Consider the following 20,633-nt stretch of genomic DNA (forward strand, 5'->3'; position numbering starts at 1 on the left):
TATCAGTTTGAGATTTCCCTGAGTTGTGTTTCGAATTTGATACGAGGAGCTGAGCTTTGCCCTCATCTCGTCTCGGCCGCGGGGAAGCATGCTATCCATATTACCTGTGCATATTAGCGTTACGACTGCCTACAGTAACTCAAAGGTTGAAACATTGGCGGGTTTGTAAAATTTTCAACATAAAATAGTGAAGGGTTGGTTCAATTGACAGAAATCTATTCGCTTATATCTGGTCTAAATAACAACAGTGACACGTTGATCTCCAACCTCCACGCCATACTCGCCCTTATCCTCTACCCAAGCATGCGAATCCTCACTCCAATGGCTGTTGAAAGTGTCGACCTCAATCTGCACAGACACTTCTTTAGTCTCACCTGGCGAGAGTTGAACCTTGATGAATCCCTTCAGCTCCCGAATTGGCCTCCAATGAGCTCCGTTCTTAGGGGCGCTAGTGTAGACTTGCACCACTTCTTTGCCAGCAACGCTGCCAGTGTTCGATACATTTACGCTGACTGTGAGAGTTGAAGGGGTTGAAGAGGCGTCCAGTTTGGCTTGGAGACTGTCATACGAGAATGAAGTGTAAGACAGCCCATGGCCAAAGGGAAACTGAATCCGGTTCTCCGATACCCGGGCTCGGTATCCGATCTTTAAGCCCTCAGCATATTTGATGGTGAAGCCACCTGCCTCATCCTTCTGAGCTGGGAAGTTCCCAAAACTGGGCCAGTCTTCCAGAGTCTTGAACCAAGTCGCCGTCAATTTCCCACTGGGGTTCACCTTTCCAGTCAAGATATCAACCATAGCCTGCGGTCCCTCTTGACCAGGGAAATGCATGTTCACGATAGCATCGACATCATCAACGAAGCTACTGATATCAATGGGGTTACCGCAGTGTAGAAGAACAGCCGTTTTCTTCGAAGCAGCGGCGACAGCCTTGATCATGGCGACTTGGTTGGCAGGAAGAGTGATCTCCTCAAGATCAAACCCCTCAGACTCATACTGTTCGCTGCGGCCGGCGTAAATGATTGTGATATCAGATGACTTTGCGACTTCGACTGCTTCGGATATAGCTTGATCTTGGGAGTATTCCTCTTCGAAGGCCAGGGTGAGACCATATGGAGTAGGTTCGCCAACAACAGGCTCTCTTGATTGCATGGTGACAGAGATGTGGTATGATTTTCCTGCTTCCATCTGCAGCTCGACTCGCGACTCGAGCTTGATCAAGTTGAAGAGGAACTGCTCGGTTGTGATATCTGGCGCATCACCCTTGAGCACAGAGGCGCCGTCAACCTCAACATTAAATGAACCCGAGTGACGAAGCGCAAGTGTGTGAGTTCCAGTAGTCGTAGGAACCAGATTGGTGGTCATCTTCACATGAGAGCCAGGCGTCTTCAGCCCCGGCTTGCCTTGGCCCATCAGATTGATGGCAGCATGTTGCAAAGTCTCGGTGAGAACGGGTTCATCTTCACCAGCGTTGTAATAAGCCACTTCAACGCCCTTCTTGCCCTCGTTCGTCGTGACGATGTCAGCAGGTACGGTCGGAATAATACGTCGCATGCGAACACCACTTGCATATGAGACTGTTTTCTCATCTGGCAGTGCTTCCCGTAAAAGGTCGAGCGGAACCTGGCGATATTGAGGATTGCATGATGCACTGCCACCGCCGGTAAAAACAGCCTTCTTAGCATACTCACCAATGACTCCGACCCTCAGACCACTAGATGATGGCAGCGGAAGAGTTTGGTTCTCATTCTTCAAAAGAACGATACCTTCTTGGGCGAGTTGACGAGCGATCTCATTCGTCTCTGGGATGATCTCAGATTTCTCTGGTCCTTCGCTCTGTGCTGCTTGCGTACGGTTTCGTAGGTCGAGAAGCCGCGAGACACTGGCATTGATGACCTCTTCGCTGACTCCACCAGAGTTTACAGCCTTGATGAGCCTCTCGCCTCTGAAGACAGGAACGGGCATCTCAACGTCGACGCCAGCCTTCATGGAAGCTGCGGTAGAGCGAGTGCCGAACCAGTCTGACATGACGATGCCTTTGTAGCCCCATTCCTTTCGAAGAATGTCCTCAATAAGAGTTTCGCTGTCGCAGCAAAACGCTCCATCGACCTTGTTGTATCTTCCCGAGATATTAGTAAAGATCAGAACAAGATGGGGGATACTCACGCTGTCATGATTCCAGTAGGATTTGACTTCTTCAAGAGAAATGACCAAGCAGCGAGATAAATCTCCCTCAATGCCCGTCCATTCGGCGACTCGTCGACATTGTAATACCGCCTTTGAGTCTCAGAGTCATTGCAAACAAAATGCTTCGCACAAGCTCCATAGCCTTTGCCCTGGATACCGTTCACAATAGCCGCAGCCATATATCCTGAGAGTAGCGGATCTTCACTGAAGCACTCAAAGTTGCGTCCAGCTCGAGGATCCCTCTGGATATTGATAGTCGGCCCAAGGATCATCTGCGCATGCTTGATCTTTGCCTGGCGAGTGAGCTCAGCGCCCATCTTCTCCAAGAGCTCGGTGTTCCATGTTGAGGCTATGCAGGCTGTGTTGGGGAAGCAGGCTGTTGTGAGTGAACTGTTGAATTCACTGGGGCGTATTCCGTTGATTGAGTCAGCCGTCTAGCGAGCGTATTAGTAACCACTACTGGAGAGTGAAGTCTGTGACACACCTTGAATGGCGCAATACCCTTCTCAGGGATGCCTGCGATTGAGACAAAGTCATCTGGCGTACCGGACAGTAGCCTGACCTTTTCTTCTAGGGACAAGGTCAGGAGTGTAGCGTGAATATCCATCTTTTCCAAGACCAACGTGATCGTATTTACTATGTGCGCTCTTGTGCAATCTGGTGCTGGAAATATGTATATAAGGTAGCGCATCACAGGCAGACTAGCGCCCATGCCGTTGTAAAAAGCCGAGTCCAGGCGTGTTCCACAGCAGCGTCGTGGCGCCCGGGTTTTCCGGATTGTCGCTGATCCACAATATTATTTTCAATCATGTGGATTCGGATGCTGTAAGCTTGTTGCCTTCACCACGTAATTCGTGCGCTTGCTGTCGACTGTATTAGCGGATAGTTATGGCTTCAGAAAGACTATTCACGAATGATGATAGGGAAATGATACAGTTGAAAGTGTAACGGGGTCTGGAGACAGTCAAAACTGAGTTGGCCAAGATGGTATGGCAGTGGGCGGAGAATCTGTTGTGATCAATTTGCAAAACCGATAGAAATTATATTATCTCCATATCAACACTACTTCAAGTTGTCTTTTGACAGCTTTACAGATACCTCTGTTCCAGAGCCTTGAATAACACCATCATTCTCCAAACTCCAGCCATTCGGAGCCTTAACTACGGCAGTACTACCATGAGGCACTGATAGCTTAATGATACCTTGCCCCTGCTTCTCTTCTATATGTACTACCACTAAAAGTGACCCTTGAGGAGTCTCGAGTGAATATGCCACCTCTTCCAAGCCTGCAAAAACAGGCTCGACGCCAATCCTCTTCCAACCCGCCTCAAGAGGATAGACGCCGGCAAGATATCTTGGTAGCAAAAAGACCGGCCATGAAGACCATCCATGAGCCAGCGACACGTCATGATTGAAAGGTGAACCGTCAGTTCTCATGGCCTCCCAGTGAGCGCCAGAGTAGTTCGGATTATCCTGGTCAGCCATGATGCCCCATACCTGAGATAGTAGCTCTTTTGCCTTCGTGCCTTCGTTCTTGACGAAGAGAGCTTCTAGTGCAAAGCCAGATGCGTAGGGACTGGTAAGTCCAAACTTGTCCCATTTTCCGAGGCCTCGGAATGCAGAGGGCAGGGTTTCACTGGCAGGGAATATGCCCTCTACCAACTCTGGATGGTCTGGTGATACACCTAGAGTCGCGGCGTATGCGTTGACATCTTGGAAGACGCCGTCGGGGTCTAGAGACAGAGCAGGACGCATGATGCCTCGATCATCATTCCAAAGCGTACTGATCAATGACCTTTTCAGATTGGCTGCTTGTGAGGAATATTGAGATGCAGCCTCACTGTCCATGGACATTGATGCCATGGCGTTAAGGGCATCCAAATATGCAAGATTCAGACCGGTTGAAACACCGAAAACAGGCCCGCCCATAGGAAACCATGTCACTGTTCACTATCAGTACATAACAAAGTTAATGATTGAAATGACATACTCGAGAGATACGGTGGTGCTTGCACCAGCCCATCAGAGTTCAAGAACTGTCTTGTGAACTCCATTTGTCGTTCAAGCTGGTCATATGACTTCTCCACAACAGACCAATCGCCTGAGTGCAGCCAGTAGTCCTTAATTGAGACGACCAGTAGCAGCGCATATGTCAGACTGTAGTGGCCATAGTGCGGCGGGTCGTCTGCGATATCGTGCTCCGGAGCCTGGATGGGACACAGGTTGCCAAGATACCCTTCCTTAGTCTGATGACTGAGCAGAAGCTGGATAGTTCCCTTCCACGCCTCAAAGTCAGCAGTGGAGTATGCAATCGACCGGCCGGTGACGAAGGCATCACCACCAAAGGAGGCTCTGTCTCGTTTGGCTCCGTCGATGATACAGGCGAGTTTATTGGTTCCAACCTGGAAGTCATCAAATGTGCGACTAGCATCAGGTTCCAACAGCGAGTTCTCATAGAGAATATGTGCATCGTGATCTGTAACTGATAGATCTCGGTAGAGAGCAATCCAGCCAGGTGGTCCACCAAAGGCAACAGAACCAGTGTTGACAAGCCCATTTCCAAGCATCGCCTTCACATAGATGTCTCTGATATTGGCGACCTCATTGCCTTCAATACTGACTGTAACACGATCTTCCGCCGCGAGAGTCTCAATGTTCAACCAGCCAGAAAAGTCGAGACTCTCAGGAAGCAGCCATGACCCTCTTTCAATTGAAGGCAGGATAGATGATTTGTTCGACAACCCCTCAACAGCAGTCAACGTTCTGCTCCTTGCATCCAAGCAGAATATCAGACCGTTGGTGATCATGCGAACAGCCCAACTCGCACCATTCTCTTCAACCTTTGTCTGAAACGTGACTTTGTAGTCTTTCCATCTCGTTCCCTGTCGACAAGGAGCCCAGTGGCTTCCGTAAACACGAGTACCCTCAGCAGTAACATCCCACGCTGGAACCGTCTCTCCACGAGCAACGGTGCATAGGTCAACAGTCCGAACACCGTCATTCCAAATACGATTGATGGTCTCATCGGAGCAGTGAAAGTTGGCTGTTACTGGAGCATCAGGGCGCACTGCTTGGAAGCCAACTTGGGAGAACGTGATGCTCGATTTTGAGTCGAGTAGAGTTATCTTTTGGTACCTCTGGGAGGCTTGAGTGAATCGAGGCTTAATGGTTCGAGTATCGTTGGTGACTGTGGCGTGGTGCTGGCAGACTCGATAGCTGTCCATCGCGTTGGAGAATAAGAAGAATGGGCCATCGCCTGTGATAGTCAGCATTGGCACACTAGTGAAAACTTAGCGTAAGTAACTGTACCATTCTCGTTACCGATTCCCTCTATAGTCTCACTGTAGGTGACCTGGAACGCGACGTGTTTCTGTCCTTCGGGCGCTGATGCAGACTCAATGGTAAAGATGGGAAAGCCGCCCTCACAACGGCCATAGTCAAGGATGACTTCAGCCTTGTCCTCGGAGTCACCATTGCTCAAGGAAAAGGACGATACCTCATTCTGGCTTGTCACATTTCCTGCAGTCCGCAAGATTCGCTTTGGCGTGATGAACTTGGGTGCATTGCGGGTCTCCCGTGAATTCTCCATGTTGACTTGCCGGACTCTGATGGCGCTGCAGGATTACCCAGAGCACACAATTACTTGTTAGAGGTCACCTTAGGCTTAACACAAGCTCAAATAAGAAAAGTCTGCGTGATTCATTCGGTTTGTGATACCACGAGCGTGACAAATTACCCCGACGACCGAGTGAGATCGGGGAATCCTAGTGTCCCCGGAAAACCCGACCACATCCCCAGATTACCCCACAAGACAAGAGTCCAGACCTCTGGGGTACCACCAAAGCAAATCTCCATCTCCAACCAGTCTGCATCTCCAGTCGGGCATATTAAAGGGGCGCTTCAGTCCAGGGTTTTTCGTATTCCCATCTCAACATCCACAATCTCTACAGTGGACTATTCAACATCACCACTTCTTTTCTTTTCTTTTCCTGCCAAGATGACCACTCAGGACTTTGATCATGATGCGAGGCTTGAGAAGGCTGAGGTTGCGCATGCTGAGGATGCTGTTGCTGTGAGGGATCATGAGATGACGACTTGGGAGTGCGCGAAGAAGAACCCAAAGGCGATCCTTTGGGCTGTTTATGCAAACCGTGAGTCTCTAACAAGCACTCAGATTCGTAATGATTAGTTCTAATTTGACGAATAGTCGGAGCTACTCTTGTTGGTTACGAGAACCTCGCTCTGGCCGTTTGTCTCGCCCTCCCAGCATTCCAGTACGTTCAACTCCCTCACAAACCATCCTACATACTAACGCGACTATAGGATGAAGTTCGCCAGCCTCGTCGACGGAAACCTCATCATCCCAGCATACTGGCAATCCCTCTGGAACGCAACCTACAACATCATGCAGCTCTTCGGTTCCCTCGCCGCTGGCTTCGTCCAAGACAAACTCGGTCGACGCGCTGTTTTCCTCGCAGGCGTTATAATCGTGTCTTGTGGTATCGCTTTGGCGTATCTGGCTGAGACACCTGCTCAGTTTATGGGGGCCAAGATAATTTCTGGTTTTGCTGTTGGTGCGTTCCAGTCGACGACGCAGACTTATGTTTCTGAGATTACGCCGCTGCCTTTGCGTGGTATTGCTTTGTCTCTCAACATTCTCATGATGGTATGTCCTGCCTGCTAAATGCCTGGGTGACTTGGCTAACCTATGTGTAGAACGTCGGCTTCTTGATTGCCATCTCCACAACATACGCTCGCGTCACGATCATGAACGAATCCGCCTTCCGAGTCGTCTTCGCCGCTGCGTGGGTCTTCCCCGGCATCCTCGCCCTCGGTCTCCCATTCCTCCCCGAGTCTCCATACTATCTCATCGCCAAGAACAAGCGCGATCTTGCTCTGAAGCACCTCGCCAGACTCTCCTCCAAAGATGAAGATCTTGATGCTCGTATCCGTCACATGGAAGAGACCGTCGAGGCTGAGAAGCTCCTCTCTTGCGAGAAGGCTTCGTTCTTGGAGTGCTTCAAGGGTAGCAACTGGCGCCGCACAAGGATCATTCTGATCTGCATGTACATGCCCCAGATTGTCGGCTCTAGCTTGTCATCCAACGCTCCGTACTTTCTCAGCCAGACTGGGTTGAGCAGTGGTTTGATCATCAAGATTATGCAGATCGGTCTTGGTGTTTCCATCCTGTCCTCACTGGTAAACATCTACATGATGACTCTCTTCCGCCATCGACCATTGATGTTCGTCGGCATGACCATTTGCGGTCTCATCTATCTGATCATGGGCGTCGCAGCTGCTTCTCCTCAGTCCGAGAAGACCAACCTGGCTATCGGTATCTCTATGCAATTCCTTGCTCTTGCTTACGGTCCTGCTATTGGATCGAGTCTCGCTGTGGCCGGTGAAGTGTCTGCTTCCAGATTGCGAGCCAAGTCACAAGGTATTGCCTTCGGATTCCAGGCAATCACCAGCACTGTTTGGGTTACAGTGCTTCCGTACATGTTCAACAAGGATGAAGGCAACATGGGTGGTCATATCGGTTGGGTCTTCCTCGGCATGACGCTGTTGATGATGGTAGCTGTCTTCTTTGATGTTCCGGGCACCAAGGGCAGAACCTTCCATGAACTTGATATCATGTTTGAGAAGAAGATTCCTGCTCGCCATTTCGAGCATTACAAGAGCGACTGATAGGACAGGTGCGATAGGGTACCTTTGGCAGAGTTTTATTCTCTACGTGTGACCTAGCTAGGCTTCTTTAAGATGCTTTACCTGCTATAAGCACATTTTATTTTACCATTCGCATTAGTCCACCTGCACATGTGTTGTCGTGATGGTTTGGGGCATATCATGTCAACTTTTGCTTGACTCGAGAACCTTCCCTCGCTGTCTAAGCTCGCGTCTGATCTCATGAATTGAGCCTGTAGTGCTTAAATTGTGCTTAAACTTCACAAAAGAGCCGATTATAACTCTGTGGTTGCATTGCATGTAAAAATTACGATGCGATTCGTCCATTAACTACAGGGGGGCTGCTTCGTCTAACGCCATGAGCAAGTTTGCGCATATTTCGACCCTCTCATCATGGACTCCAGGATTCTCTTTAGCCTTGGAAATGAACATGGCTTGACTAGATGAGTCGATTTGCGCATGAACCCTTCTATTTTCAGTAGAATTGAATAGTTTATTGCTTTGGAAATGGTACTGATCAATTGGCGGCATGCCACCTCGCTTCAGTTTCATCGTGCGACTCTAGTTTAGCCCTACAAATATCCTCACTTACCCTGCCATTATCATGTTCAAGTTGCGCAGTAGTTTTGAACCTATTGACAGCTAGCACGATGAGACTCCTTCTTGTGCCTCTGCTGTCACTACTGGCCAGCAGCGCCAATGCCTACAAGACAGGCCTCATGGGCTACGGCCAGTCGTGGTACGATCCCCCCTGCGCCTACGGCTGTCGCGCCGTGATCGGCAGTGCACCTCTAGACTGTCCATCAATGGAGCACCACACAGGTACGAGCGAACACTCACACGGGGGCTCGCCACTAGCGCCCTGCATCGCAACCAACGGTGACTTTTTACGCACTCTGGCATACTGTCTGAGCACTCGATGCGCAGATGTTTCGGCCTCTAAGCTTGAAGCATACTGGGCTGGCCAAGCAACTGGAGACAAGACAGTTTCTGCGGAATGGACGTATGGTGCTGCGCTTGCGAATGTGACGGCGCCGCCGAAGAGGACTTATGTCGCGGGCGATACGCTGAACTATACAGCGCTTGTCACAGATGCTGATTATCAGTGTCAGTATGATTTTAATGCCTTCTTTGATTGGGAGGAGGCTGTTCAATCCACCTATGTGTAGGTCTGATCGTTGAATGCCCTGTCCACGGCGTCAACTAATGCCTTCTACGTTTAGAATTGTCTTGATCTCGATTGGTGTAGCAACGCCCGTCTTCTTCTCGGCCCTTGGCTACCTCCCTTTCATGACCCGAGCCATAGATAAGATCAGACCATATCTCGTCTACCCATCAACCTTTCGAGGCTACAACATACGCCCTCTTCCTTACCTTCTTGGGAATGCACCAACGACCGGTCAAGGCCTTTGGATCGCCATGTTTATCATCCTCAATATCGTCCTCGGTACGGTCTCGTACAAGAACTTCCCATATACCCATCGCTGGGGCTTCACCAAGTCCGCCGAGCTACTAGCATACGTCGGCTACCGAACCGGCCATATTTCATTTGCCCTACTACCGCTCACAGTGCTGTTCTCGTCGCGCAACAATATTCTCCTATGGATCACCGACTGGCCTTTCTCAACTTTTCTGGTGCTTCATCGCTGGGTCGCTCGTCTCTGTGCGCTCCATGCGATCGTTCACTCCATCACCCTCCTCGCCGCATACATCAGCCTTGGAACGTACTACACGGACGTGCACAAGCCTTATTGGATTTGGGGTATTGTTGAAACACTATGCCTACTACTTCTTCTAGCCCAGAGCGTTCTTTGGCTACGCCGTGCTTCATACGAAGTCTTCCTCATTCTACATATTGTCCTCACCGTTTTTGTTATCGTTGGCTGTTGGTACCATGTCTACTTCTGGAAGCCATTCTCTGGAGTTTATGAGCTGTGGATATACATGGTGTGCGCCGTGTGGTTCTTTGATCGGCTCTTTCGTGTGCTACGAGTTGCCAAGAACGGTATCCGCCAGGCCAGTGTCGTCGAGCTATCTAATGAGATCGTCCGCCTGGATATTTCTGGTGTCAGATGGTTATCTACCCCAGGTTATCATGCCTATATCTACTTCCCTACACTACAGCCCTTTCTCCCGTGGCAGAATCATCCTTTCTCCATCACCAACACTGCTTTACTACAGGGGACATCTGCAGCAGGATCATCGCATACAGGCGGGGCTGTATTGGAGTTGGAAGTTGATGCCTTCAGTTGGTGAGCCCAACATGCTATGGTTTATCGATGACGTGATCTCAGGGCTAGAAGGGTTTGATGGTGTGTATTCCTTTGACTACATAATTTCTAACCAGTTCAAGCGTCCCTGATCAGTATCACTACTCTCCATCACTTTTGCTTTCCGTAAATCTCTCCTCCGTGCAAGTTGCAACTACGGTCTCAGATCAACTTCAGAATCCAAAGCTGGTCAGTGCGGAGATCGTTAAGGGATCCGTGCGATCCAACAATACGAGTACTTTAAAGGCATTATTATTAGCGCCCTTTGGTGCAATGGTTAAGCACCTAGGCAAGCCCTGCGGTAATGCAGAAGGCAGTGGGTTTGAAACCCGCAAAGGGTATAATTTAACCCTTTTATTAAGGCAGGCCTCTAAAAGTAGCCTAGCATGCCGACTAAGGCTTAGGTAAACTGCCAGTTACTAGGCATAGCTTAACTAGAGGTTATAGGGGGTTTAACTGGCTATATAGCCAATTAGGGACTAGTTATAGTAGATTAAGGTGGTTTAGAGAGCTATAATTAGTTTAGATAAAAAAAAACCCGATTTTCCCTATCTAGGTAGTTAAATAGCTAAAGATAATATATAAGAAATGTGTTAGATCGGATTATGCGGGGTAGATACCCTAGATTAGGCTTAGGTAGCTAATAAGACCCCAATTACATGTATTATTATCAGCTGTGCTTTCTAACATTCACAGAGAAAGGACTACTCACCCGTACTGGGCGCTGCCGCTTTGAAGGGTAACCCAAGTTCCATTCGGGATGTTCTCAATCCTTCACTTTCAGTTAGTATGTTAAGACTTTCATGTTACGTTGACTTACTTGACAATAGTCCCATGAGCGGGAAAGTATCCAACAGGACGAATACACCAGAGCTGATGCCCTCCGAAACCGCTATACTGCCAGCCAACGATCTCAGTACCATCAGATGTGCCTCCATTGTACAGATCCATAGCTCCTATACAACATTCGTTATCGTAGCCATCACATCGGTTAATACAGATACTTACGTCCAGAAGCCCTGACATTTTGAAGTCTGAACTGGGGCTGATCATCAGGACCATGCTGGTACTTGACGCACTTCCACTGCTGGTTCTCATTCAAATGGGCTTGCCATCCGATGCAGGGAGTGCCGTCAGGAGGGTTAGTGAAGCCTAGTTTTAGGTTAGAGGGACGAAGCAGAGTGCCAAGAGGGGCGTACCATCTTTGAGATCGATAGCGGTGCCGGTTGCGAAGTTGACGAAGGCTACGGTCTTGCCTTCGAGATCGTGGGCGTTGATCATGGACATTTTGATGATTCTTCTGGTGATTGACGTAAATATTGTATTGTTTGTGTGATGAGAAGTGTTTGTAATCAGTAGATAGAGAATAAGACATGAGCTTTATACATTTTCCATCCATTCAGTCAGCATGGATAGATCTTCAGAGTCCAGCTGAATGGCGTTGATCATTCTCCTCGCAGACATTTAAGCTAACCACTTGCAAGATTGGTGGAATCTCGGCGAAGGTCAAGGGCTGAGGTCTATCGAATAAGACACTTGAACTGCCGGTTGTAACAAAATTGAGGCCTTCCAATATCTGCAACAAAGCGAAGATAGTCGAAAAGCCCAGGTTCCGCTCATCTGCAATTGGTCATCTAACTTCCCTCAGCTGGCACCAGTCCAGCCCTATTACTAAAACACACGCATGGTAGTATTCCCGCTCGGACTCTGCAGAAATCTCACTGCATGAAGGCACGCCTCAGCTAGCCACAGTTGCCTAGACCCCGCTCAACATCACTTTCACAGTTCGAATAGCCACGGTGAATCATCCTGTACTTTGAAATGCCGGCAGTTGTAATTGCTTTTCTTGGCACATAGCTCTCAAAATCAGTTCGCATTCCCCGTCTCAGCTCGCCCCAATCCACGCCATGTTTGAATGTCCCACTCTCAAAATATACCGGTAGTTCTACCTCTGAAGTATCCCCTCCTTTAATGACTACCCCTCCCAAAGAAACTCCTGCTTAATCCCAGGTATCAACGGCCTCAGCGCCATACCGTAATCTCCTCCATTAGGCGTCCTCATGAGCGTATGAATATGGAACTTTGCAGGTTCATCATTATTCAAAAAGACACCCGAATGGTGATCAAACTCAAATATCACAACCGGGCTCTGGATCCGATAATAAAACGGATCATCATCGCCATACCCTCCAATCCAGCACCAGTAAGTTTCATGGAACCACTTCTTCAGCAGTTCCAGGCGTAGCTTTCTCGCCCTTTGCGGCAAATAAAGAAAGAACTCATTTGCGATACCGAGGATGTATTCCTGCTGCTCGGTTGACATGTCCGACACAAGAATTCCTTCATAGGGAACGATTCTATTATCGCGATAAGCACCACATAGATGGCGTTGATCATCATGATTCCATCGTCCGTGAGGCATGGCGGGATCTTTCATAAGCTTATACACTTGCGATGTCTTTTGCTGCTCTGGTGAAAGACTCTGCATCAGACGCAGCCCGAGGGTTTCTTCCTTGTCCAGAATTCGTGTACCCTTGTAAGGCCCTTCATCAATGAGATTAGGCTCCGCGCCAGTAAACCATGGCGACACCACAATCTGAGTCTTGTAAAGGAAGATATTCAGACACAGATGGTGGCCGTAGAATGAGTAACCCCAAGGCCGAGTTGTCGACGGTTCATCGAAAAGAACGAAATTGTAGGAGAATTCGTTCATGATGGCAGGTGTCTCGACCAGTTCGCCCAAGAAGTGATTAACTCGCATAGCCCCAATGGCTTTTTGGTAACCTTCTGGCGAGAGGGTGAGCTCCAAAACTTTCAGCGCCTTGGATCTCAAATCGTCTGAGAGTTCATCGAGGCGGACTCCTTTATCGCTGAGGAGAAACTCTGGGTTCGACCATGAGCGCCATTCAGGACTATCGATGTGATGGCATGTCTTGAGCACCTGGTCCTGGCTCAGACTGGCGCAGAGGTTACTCGCGGCCTCGACGATAGTGTCGATGGGTATACCGTCATCTTGCAGCTCGAACAGGCCGTCCCTAACAACACCTACGCTGCATTAGTCTCTGTCCACGACAACCCGATCAGCAGAGAAAAATACCGTACCGTCATTTGTGATGCCCTTGTAGGGTTCTTGAAACAAATTGCGCCAGTGCAAGTACAATCCATGAAGCCAAGGCGGTTGACCTTCTTTCTTAAAAATATCGGCGTATTCATACGAGTCCTGCTTCTTCATATTCTGGAAGCGCGGCTGATTTAGATCGGGAAGATACTGGCGAAAGGCCCCATCAGAGCCTGATTGCGAAGCCATGATTGCGAATGTTGATAGCGGGTCTCGAAGTGATCCAAAGCTGGAGTATGAGTTTCTGGGTCAATTTGTAACGACGCGATCCCCTCAAAATGCAACGGATGTATCGTACGTTTCTGGCTTGTAATTCCGTCTTTCTTACGACGACTAGGAGTTGTTGATTGGCTTGCGGCTTTTCCGTTGCATCACCAAATGCGGGGTTGGAGTGGTGAGCGGGATTTCCGGGGGCTCCGATACAGGAGGTCGGCAGATAATAGCGGAGTTATTGAGCATCTTGATTCACTGGGTTGTCAACAGTACAAAGTGATACCGACGAAGGATACACTGAGCCAAGAATCAAGAGATAGGAAATTATTCACCATGGCTTCTTCTGCATTCAAGCGTAGGTCCATCCCCACCAAATGCTTCGGGGCCTGTTCTGTGCTAACAATGAGACAGGCCTTGTGCGCTTCGTTCCCAAATCAGCGCCCTCGAGCATCTTGATCGGAGAGCCAGTGCAAGCCCTTCTTGATGTCGGATTGGCATCTCGTGAGGGCAAAGAAATTGCCGTCAATGTTTTTTCCGGACGATCGGTCTTATCGCCTGGTTCGCGTACTGATCGAACGGAGTCCGTTGAACGGCTGTTGTCACCTTTGGCGCAGGATGAAGTTGGTACTATTCGATGTATCGGATTAAACGTAAGTATATTTGTAACAAGTTGAATAGGACTCAAACTGATTATTTGCAGTACGTTCAGCATGCAAAGGAGGTCAAAATGGATATCCCAATTATCCCCACGCTGTTCCTGTACGTCTGCTCCCATCCTCCACGACCATGGTGCTAACTCATACTTCAGTAAGCCCAATACAGCACTTGGTGACCCGTGGCCAGCTCCTACTCTCCTCCCTAAGATCACTCAAAACGATGGAAGTGGAGACTACGAGTCTGAGTTGGCGGTCGTGATTGGAAAAGCAGCCAAAAACGTTTCTGAAGAGAACGCCATGGATTATGTGCTCGGATTCACAGCCGCCAATGATGTCTCGAGTCGTGTGTCACAACTGAACCAGTCGCAGTGGTGTTTCTCCAAGGGCTTTGATGGAGCTTGTCCTATCGGTAATTTCTGCTGCCTCAGCGTGGCGATAAAAAGCTAATCAGTCATAGGTCCAACTCTTGTGTCGACCTCAGAGATTCCAGATCCTTCCAAGCTTCATATTCGTGGTCTCAAGAATGGCAAGGTCATGCAGGACTGCTCACTAGAGTGCGTATCACTCCGTCCCCACTCTTCCAAGAGTTTGTTAGCTAACATCGCCTAGCGACCTCATCTTCAGCGTTCCCAAGCTGGTCAGCTTCTTATCACAAGGAACAACCCTCCCCGCCGGCACCGTCATTATCACTGGTACACCAGCTGGTGTAGGCATGGGCAGAAACCCCAAGGAGACCCTTTCACATGGCGATGAGTTCAGGGTTGAGATTCTGCCACATATCGGGACGTTGGTCAATATTTTTGAGAACGAGTAGTGACACATTTCACAATAGATACTTACAAATATAAAGACATTATTTATTATACACAATTGGCAAAAAAAGATGAGTTGTGTAGTAGGCTCTTTTCGTATTGTCGTATCATAGTATTTGGGTCTTTCTTGTCTCTCTCGCTCTCGCTCTCTTTTATTTTTATCATATACATTTGATGCTGTTATCTCTGTACTTTCTGTGGAATTGTTTGGTTGTGTTGCGGGAAAGATATTACAGTTATCCTGTTCTTTCCGCAGTGGTTGCTTGTCCTGGAAGGCGGGAATTGTATCGACTCTAGATATTTGAGTTCCGAATCTTGGACGTCGTTGTCGGAGCCCACTACACCACTCGTGTTTTGGTTGTGCTGGTAATACATAGTTTTTGGTACATAAGGGATGGACAGCTGGGCTTCGGGCTGAGTGTTAGTCATAAACCGTTGGGAAAGTTTGTCTGAAGTGGTCAGCCATTCCGGAGCACGCACCCAACATACTTTGGAAACAGGCATTAGGCTACAGAGCGGCCCTGTTGCGAGGGTCAAAAATAGCACACAACTTACACGAAGAGGCAAGCGCACAACACGTTTCAGAGGATCCATCGCCATCCCAGGAAGCATCTCTGCACTATCGCCTGAGCGTTTTATCTTGACGACATGGCTATACAGCAGATCGCCCTGATTAAGACTGCTGCATATTGAACTCTGATAATTCCCTTGACGATGAAAAGTCGGCAGTCAATAATAGACAAGCAAATAATAGACAGTCCGAGGCAAAACGATATATATTATACTACATGAAACAGGCAAAAATTGAGAGTGGTGTAGTAGGTGCGTTGGGGAATTTCTTCCCAGGTAGTGTCTCGATTGCAGTTATCTCTGCTCTTTTTGTTGAGGGCTCACTGCTGTTTGCCACTGCTCTTTTGGGGAACTGCTGTTGTTCTGCTCTTTTTTTGATCGGGGGAGGGAGTTGAAGGGGTAGACTTTTGTTTTTTGGGTTCAGATCTGACGATCTGGAGGAGGGCTGTACCTACTACACCACTCTTGTCTTGGTGGTGCTAGTAATAGATAACTTTTGGAATATATTGGTTCACACTAAGCAGCTCAGAGTTTTGGGAGGGAGAAGTGTGGAGGGACCTGTCTGAGTTTGAGATGAAAGTCTATACTCTTACTGCACAGTGAGGAGACGAAAACCAGGTAGGTAGCCACATTCACGCTGATATGCGGATCAAGTAAACAATACGATAGACCCAACACGTCCACTCAAACTGTCTGGTATTCGATATATTTGACGATATCCGCCTGACCTTCCCATCTTGATGATCTAGCTATCCAGCAGAGGAGGAACCTTCTCAACGAGGTACTCGACAATAGCATCCGGCCCTCTCTCAACCTGCAGTCCCGTCGGAATAGCATGAAGCTTAATATCAGGCACAATAGACTTTGCCAACGAGTGGATCTGCTCCGCCTCTTCCGCTGACCACATAGAAGCCGAGAACTGAGAAACAAAGTTAGAGATGTCGCATAAGCTTTTCGATTTATCCTTCACGCACCAATACATTCGGCTTGTGCTCTGTTACTTTCGGAACAACCTCATCTATGCCTAAACTAATTAATCACGTGTCCGTGTCACTCTGTTGATAAACTTACTCGAACAGTTATCCACGTGGATAATCTCATAGTCATCTTGCAGCTCGGTGATCAAGCGTCCGATAAGGCGCTTTGCGCGCTCTGGCGCCGTGTTGACGGTGACGAGTCGGAATGGACCTTTTCTTGTAGACATTTTGACGATGCTATGATTGGGGAACTATTTTCTCAAGTGTTGTATGAGTAGAGGTTAATTATACGTCGTTAACGGCAACTCGGATATAGTTGGCTTGCTACCCCGCGGATCTTCCGAGAGCATGTGGGGACGGCAGATTCATGTGGCCGGTCACGGAGGATGACATGCTGTGTGAGTTCCGAACTCCTTCCCCAGCCCCATCTCTATCAAATTCGACAACGAGAAGCAGTCGGAATAGTGCAACGTATTCCGTATCACGGCCAACAAGCGCAAAGGCATACAAGGAGCTGGCCATGTCTGATTTGAGTCCCTTCGGCAAAAGCTCGGTTAACGTGCTCAACAATTGGCGGGAATCCATGTTGTTCCAAGACAGATACTTCTTGTGGCTATGACTGCAAGCTCTAATCTTACGGGCATATTGATCGAGACTTCTGGGATAAGCGCTCGAGCGTTGCATAGAGTTTTTATTAATAAACCAATTTCTTTTTCCAGCATCCTCGGCGCTCCCGGATCTTGGCATCAGCCACTGGATGGACCTGGAGCCAAAGCAGATATGCTGTAGAACCTGGTCTTCAATGAAACAGCAGTTGTATTATTGGACCGAAAATGCAGATATATACGAAGTATTTGAAGTAGATTCTCTCTTTTCACTAAGCATTCATATCGTCATACCTATCTTACTTTTCACTTATTATCTCGGCTATCCAGGCCTCACGGAAATTTTACTCCATAGCTTGCGGTGCCTTGCCAAGCTAGTACACTAAATATAATGTTATTAATCTTGAAGCTGAGCGTTGGCAAATGACTTAAGCAAACCCACTCTGAGCAGATAAATACACAGACCTAAAGCGTTATGGCCTGAAATTGAGCTATTATATGATGCAGGTTCTGTAGATCCTGTCACTCGTTTAGTTCAGTATGTTGTTACCCTGGTCCTCTGCAAAGTTTATTTGGATATGCTTTGCGTATCTCAACGTAAGACTTTGTAATGCTGACATATTGCGGGTCCCGATCCTTTTCTCGTATTTCGTCTAGGCTACCCTCACCACCCAGTCTAACACTCCCACTCCACTTACCCAGTTAAGCGGCAAGCTGCATAGGGTAGCTAATGCTTCTCAGCTTGCATTTGAACCACCGTTTTGCAACTTCGTTAGTCCCTTGTCTATATCCTTCAGCGCCACTTAATCAACGAGTACCATGAATAGTGTCAATCCTTCACATTTTCAGCTCGACACTGACTTCAGCGAAATGACAAACACTGAACAGGAAATCAACCTGATTCTTACAGCCTTTCTCTCAGAAACACAATCTGTTACTGCTTCAGAAGCCGCTGCGCAAATCAATAATCTTTTCCCGCACCAACCTGAAAAAGACGGGCGCCACAAATCACCAGGAGGTTTCTTTGCCGCCTTTTGGGACATTGCGTTCCAAATCGCTGTCCAGCTTGACTATCAAACTCAACAAATGCAAAGATTCATCTCTTTGATTAAAACCCTTCGTGACCTGCCCAGTACTGCTATCCTGGAGGACGGCCGGAGGTTATGGCAGGACTTACCAGACCTGTCGCTTTTCTTTACTGAGAGATGGAATCGTAAGTTAAACCTGCTATTCTTGCCCGGGAATCCTTTAAGGAAAAGGTGCACGCAGCAAGCTAACGTGATGAATAGAAGCAGGAATTACGAATCAAGCTACTATTCCACCTGAAACTATTCAGCATTGGATCAACTTAAATGGCCTAGCCGCATATCTCACGATTGGAAATCTCTATGGAGGTTGGTACCGCGCGTTGGAAAGTATCAAACTAGGCCTTGAGAACGGCAGCAGAAGGGAAGCTCAAACGATCATCGAGTGTTTTGCACAGGCAGCGGCGCCTTGGTTCATTCTGTCGTCACAGCAGATTTATCACATGTGCAGAGAGAATGCGCTCCAAGACTCCAGTATTCGGGGGCAGCTATGGAAAGGGAGACCTGGGTTCAATTTGGAGCGTTGGGCTTTTTGGCGATCACGATTTACCGAGTTGAGAAATCACTCGTTAGCGACTGATGATCTGAGGGAAGTTTTCTCGGAGGCCAAGGCTGCCATGGAGAGAGTGAGCGAGTGATTCAGCCGGCCGTGTACCTCTTATTGATATCCTTCCACGACTGCAACAAGACAGGGACACACCCTCCGAAGTGGACAGTTTGTATTGGTCTTGCTGAATAAACAATATGTACCGAGTACTTGTATGCTGAAACGATGAATCTTCCTGCTTGTAGTAAGTGCGGCTTGAAGAAGAAGTAAAGATAGCTTGGACTTAAGTCAATATCGCTGTTTCCCTCTACACTGTGTCTGCTGCTAGCACCCTGTACTCTCAGTTCCGACTTTTGTAGAGCTATATGCATAGTCTAGAATACAACTCGTATTGACTGGAGGCGGCCGACTTATGCGAGGCCCGCTTCGTGGCCCCCAAATGGTCTGAGCAACAGAGGAAGAGGCATTTTATTTCCCCTTACATGTCAAATTGAGTTCATTGTTATGTGATCACCTGCCTGCGGGACGAGCTGAGTAACTGACCCATCTCTAGCGTTACCCCTGTACATGAAACCGGGAACGCAAGGGGACGGCTCAGTCATGCAATTATAAAGACATATCCAAGAGATTACTAAGTGTGATTTATAGTGATTCAAGCTTAGCTTGAGTTCGGCCAAGGGCCATAGCCCATGGATATAGAGCTCTTTTTGCTCAATACCTCGTATTATCCTTGAAAACGACCTTCCACTCCATGAGAGCTGATACAATGCTCCTCAGCCTATGGCCGTAGAATTTCAACTGCCGTAGATCTAAATATTCTTAAAACTTATTCCTAGTATTTTTACACGGCGCGTCACTTGCCTCAGCTGCCTCTATAAAAGATGTTAATTTCCCTCGACTTCAGGATTATCTCGAGCAGCATCGCCCTTCCTCTTCAGCATTATTGCTAGAACTTCACAACACTTATAACGATATGATTGGACTACAGGGTTTGGGCATTGCCCTCTTACTTACTGGTCAAGTCATTGGAGCTACTATACCTTCAGAACCGGCCACGGGTCTCGAAGCTCGTGGAATGCCAGCGGTAAGTAAAAACTAGCCTGTATATCGACACCAAGTCAACTGGCCTAACTCATTGGTCTAGCGAGTCACTTGTAAAGTCAGCACCGGTACTTTTATCTTCACTGTACAACAGGCCCGGGAGGAGTACAACCGAGTGAAAGGTCTCTACAACCCGAGCACTAAGAAATACCCTACCAAGAGCGGGTATCCCCACGAGTTCAGCAACTTTGGCGATATCAAGTTCGACGACACGGCCTGCAATTCGAAGAAGCGTCCGGTTGAGATCTACGAGTTTCCTATCTACCAGCGCTCATCTGAGGGCACTGGAGCTGTGCATTATGATGCCAACAAGTCGAAATCCGATCAACCTGGGCCAGGGGAATGTCGTGTTGTATTTACGGCGGAGAATGGGCATCTGTGCGGCGTTATGTGCCATAAGAGCATGACCCCCGGTGGCGATCAAGGATTTATCAAATGCACTGCCTAAGGTTGTTTATGTACTGGCTTGACATGTTTCGAGAGATATATATATTTAATGGATATCCTAGGCGAGATAATCAGGCAACCTTTTGCAAGTATAAGACCGGGAGATTCCGTGTGCAAGCAAGGGTCTGTTATGGTTGTGTTAGTAAGCCTGCAAAGAATGACATAAGTATTACCAATCCGCATTAATGAACCTATTGCATCCGGACTCTGGTCTAAATCAGCCAGAGATTATGCACGATCTTCTCAAATTGTTATTCCTCCAATACAAGTTAGTGACTTATTTTAGGTGCTATAAGGTGCTCTTTAGCTTATCTCTTCTTCCCTTCCTTATTACTCTTTTCTCTGTTGCTTTTTTCTTCT

At 48.1% G+C, this 20,633-nt stretch overlaps 10 protein-coding genes across 10 annotated transcripts; 5 read left to right on the top strand and 5 right to left on the bottom strand.

Annotated features, from left to right (window-relative positions):
- Nucleotides 1-234: 234 nt before the first annotated feature.
- FMAN_13016 (uncharacterized protein) lies at nucleotides 235-2,878 on the bottom strand (the record flags this gene model as incomplete). Its single annotated transcript, XM_041823525.1, has 3 exons — nucleotides 235-2,119; nucleotides 2,167-2,621; nucleotides 2,672-2,878. 3 exons carry the CDS (start codon nucleotides 2,876-2,878, stop codon nucleotides 235-237), a joined length of 2,547 nt encoding a protein of 848 aa, XP_041689096.1.
- Nucleotides 2,879-3,249: 371 nt separating this feature from the next.
- FMAN_13017 (uncharacterized protein) lies at nucleotides 3,250-5,776 on the bottom strand (the record flags this gene model as incomplete). The annotated part of the gene is made up of 3 exons (XM_041823526.1): nucleotides 3,250-4,130; nucleotides 4,178-5,443; nucleotides 5,497-5,776. 3 exons carry the CDS (start codon nucleotides 5,774-5,776, stop codon nucleotides 3,250-3,252), a joined length of 2,427 nt encoding a protein of 808 aa, XP_041689097.1.
- Nucleotides 5,777-6,184: 408 nt separating this feature from the next.
- FMAN_13018 (uncharacterized protein) lies at nucleotides 6,185-7,875 on the top strand (the record flags this gene model as incomplete). Its single annotated transcript, XM_041823527.1, has 4 exons — nucleotides 6,185-6,338; nucleotides 6,395-6,461; nucleotides 6,511-6,853; nucleotides 6,904-7,875. The coding sequence occupies 4 exons, from the start codon at nucleotides 6,185-6,187 to the stop codon at nucleotides 7,873-7,875; spliced, it is 1,536 nt and encodes a 511-aa protein (XP_041689098.1).
- Nucleotides 7,876-8,522: 647 nt separating this feature from the next.
- Nucleotides 8,523-10,128, top strand: FMAN_13019 (uncharacterized protein; the record flags this gene model as incomplete). The annotated part of the gene is made up of 2 exons (XM_041823528.1): nucleotides 8,523-9,037; nucleotides 9,096-10,128. The coding sequence occupies 2 exons, from the start codon at nucleotides 8,523-8,525 to the stop codon at nucleotides 10,126-10,128; spliced, it is 1,548 nt and encodes a 515-aa protein (XP_041689099.1).
- Nucleotides 10,129-10,850: 722 nt separating this feature from the next.
- Nucleotides 10,851-11,429, bottom strand: FMAN_16217 (uncharacterized protein; the record flags this gene model as incomplete). Its single annotated transcript, XM_041823529.1, has 4 exons — nucleotides 10,851-10,914; nucleotides 10,963-11,098; nucleotides 11,151-11,294; nucleotides 11,342-11,429. 4 exons carry the CDS (start codon nucleotides 11,427-11,429, stop codon nucleotides 10,851-10,853), a joined length of 432 nt encoding a protein of 143 aa, XP_041689100.1.
- A 688-nt stretch (nucleotides 11,430-12,117) lies between these two features.
- FMAN_13020 (uncharacterized protein) lies at nucleotides 12,118-13,449 on the bottom strand (the record flags this gene model as incomplete). Its single annotated transcript, XM_041823530.1, has 2 exons — nucleotides 12,118-13,187; nucleotides 13,245-13,449. 2 exons carry the CDS (start codon nucleotides 13,447-13,449, stop codon nucleotides 12,118-12,120), a joined length of 1,275 nt encoding a protein of 424 aa, XP_041689101.1.
- Nucleotides 13,450-13,806: 357 nt separating this feature from the next.
- FMAN_13021 (uncharacterized protein) lies at nucleotides 13,807-14,943 on the top strand (the record flags this gene model as incomplete). Its single annotated transcript, XM_041823531.1, has 6 exons — nucleotides 13,807-13,828; nucleotides 13,885-14,123; nucleotides 14,174-14,232; nucleotides 14,282-14,538; nucleotides 14,587-14,683; nucleotides 14,739-14,943. 6 exons carry the CDS (start codon nucleotides 13,807-13,809, stop codon nucleotides 14,941-14,943), a joined length of 879 nt encoding a protein of 292 aa, XP_041689102.1.
- A 1,313-nt stretch (nucleotides 14,944-16,256) lies between these two features.
- Nucleotides 16,257-16,715, bottom strand: FMAN_13022 (uncharacterized protein; the record flags this gene model as incomplete). The annotated part of the gene is made up of 3 exons (XM_041823532.1): nucleotides 16,257-16,430; nucleotides 16,486-16,535; nucleotides 16,583-16,715. The coding sequence occupies 3 exons, from the start codon at nucleotides 16,713-16,715 to the stop codon at nucleotides 16,257-16,259; spliced, it is 357 nt and encodes a 118-aa protein (XP_041689103.1).
- Nucleotides 16,716-17,912: 1,197 nt separating this feature from the next.
- FMAN_13023 (uncharacterized protein) lies at nucleotides 17,913-18,816 on the top strand (the record flags this gene model as incomplete). The annotated part of the gene is made up of 2 exons (XM_041823533.1): nucleotides 17,913-18,306; nucleotides 18,383-18,816. The coding sequence occupies 2 exons, from the start codon at nucleotides 17,913-17,915 to the stop codon at nucleotides 18,814-18,816; spliced, it is 828 nt and encodes a 275-aa protein (XP_041689104.1).
- Nucleotides 18,817-19,698: 882 nt separating this feature from the next.
- On the top strand, nucleotides 19,699-20,274 carry FMAN_13024 (uncharacterized protein; the record flags this gene model as incomplete). Its single annotated transcript, XM_041823535.1, has 2 exons — nucleotides 19,699-19,809; nucleotides 19,870-20,274. The coding sequence occupies 2 exons, from the start codon at nucleotides 19,699-19,701 to the stop codon at nucleotides 20,272-20,274; spliced, it is 516 nt and encodes a 171-aa protein (XP_041689105.1).
- Between the last annotated feature and the right edge of the window lie 359 nt (nucleotides 20,275-20,633).

This window comes from Fusarium mangiferae (assembly GCF_900044065.1).
Source record: "Fusarium mangiferae strain MRC7560 genome assembly, contig: FMAN_scaffold015, whole genome shotgun sequence".
In the NCBI taxonomy this organism is placed as follows: domain Eukaryota; kingdom Fungi; phylum Ascomycota; class Sordariomycetes; order Hypocreales; family Nectriaceae; genus Fusarium; species Fusarium mangiferae.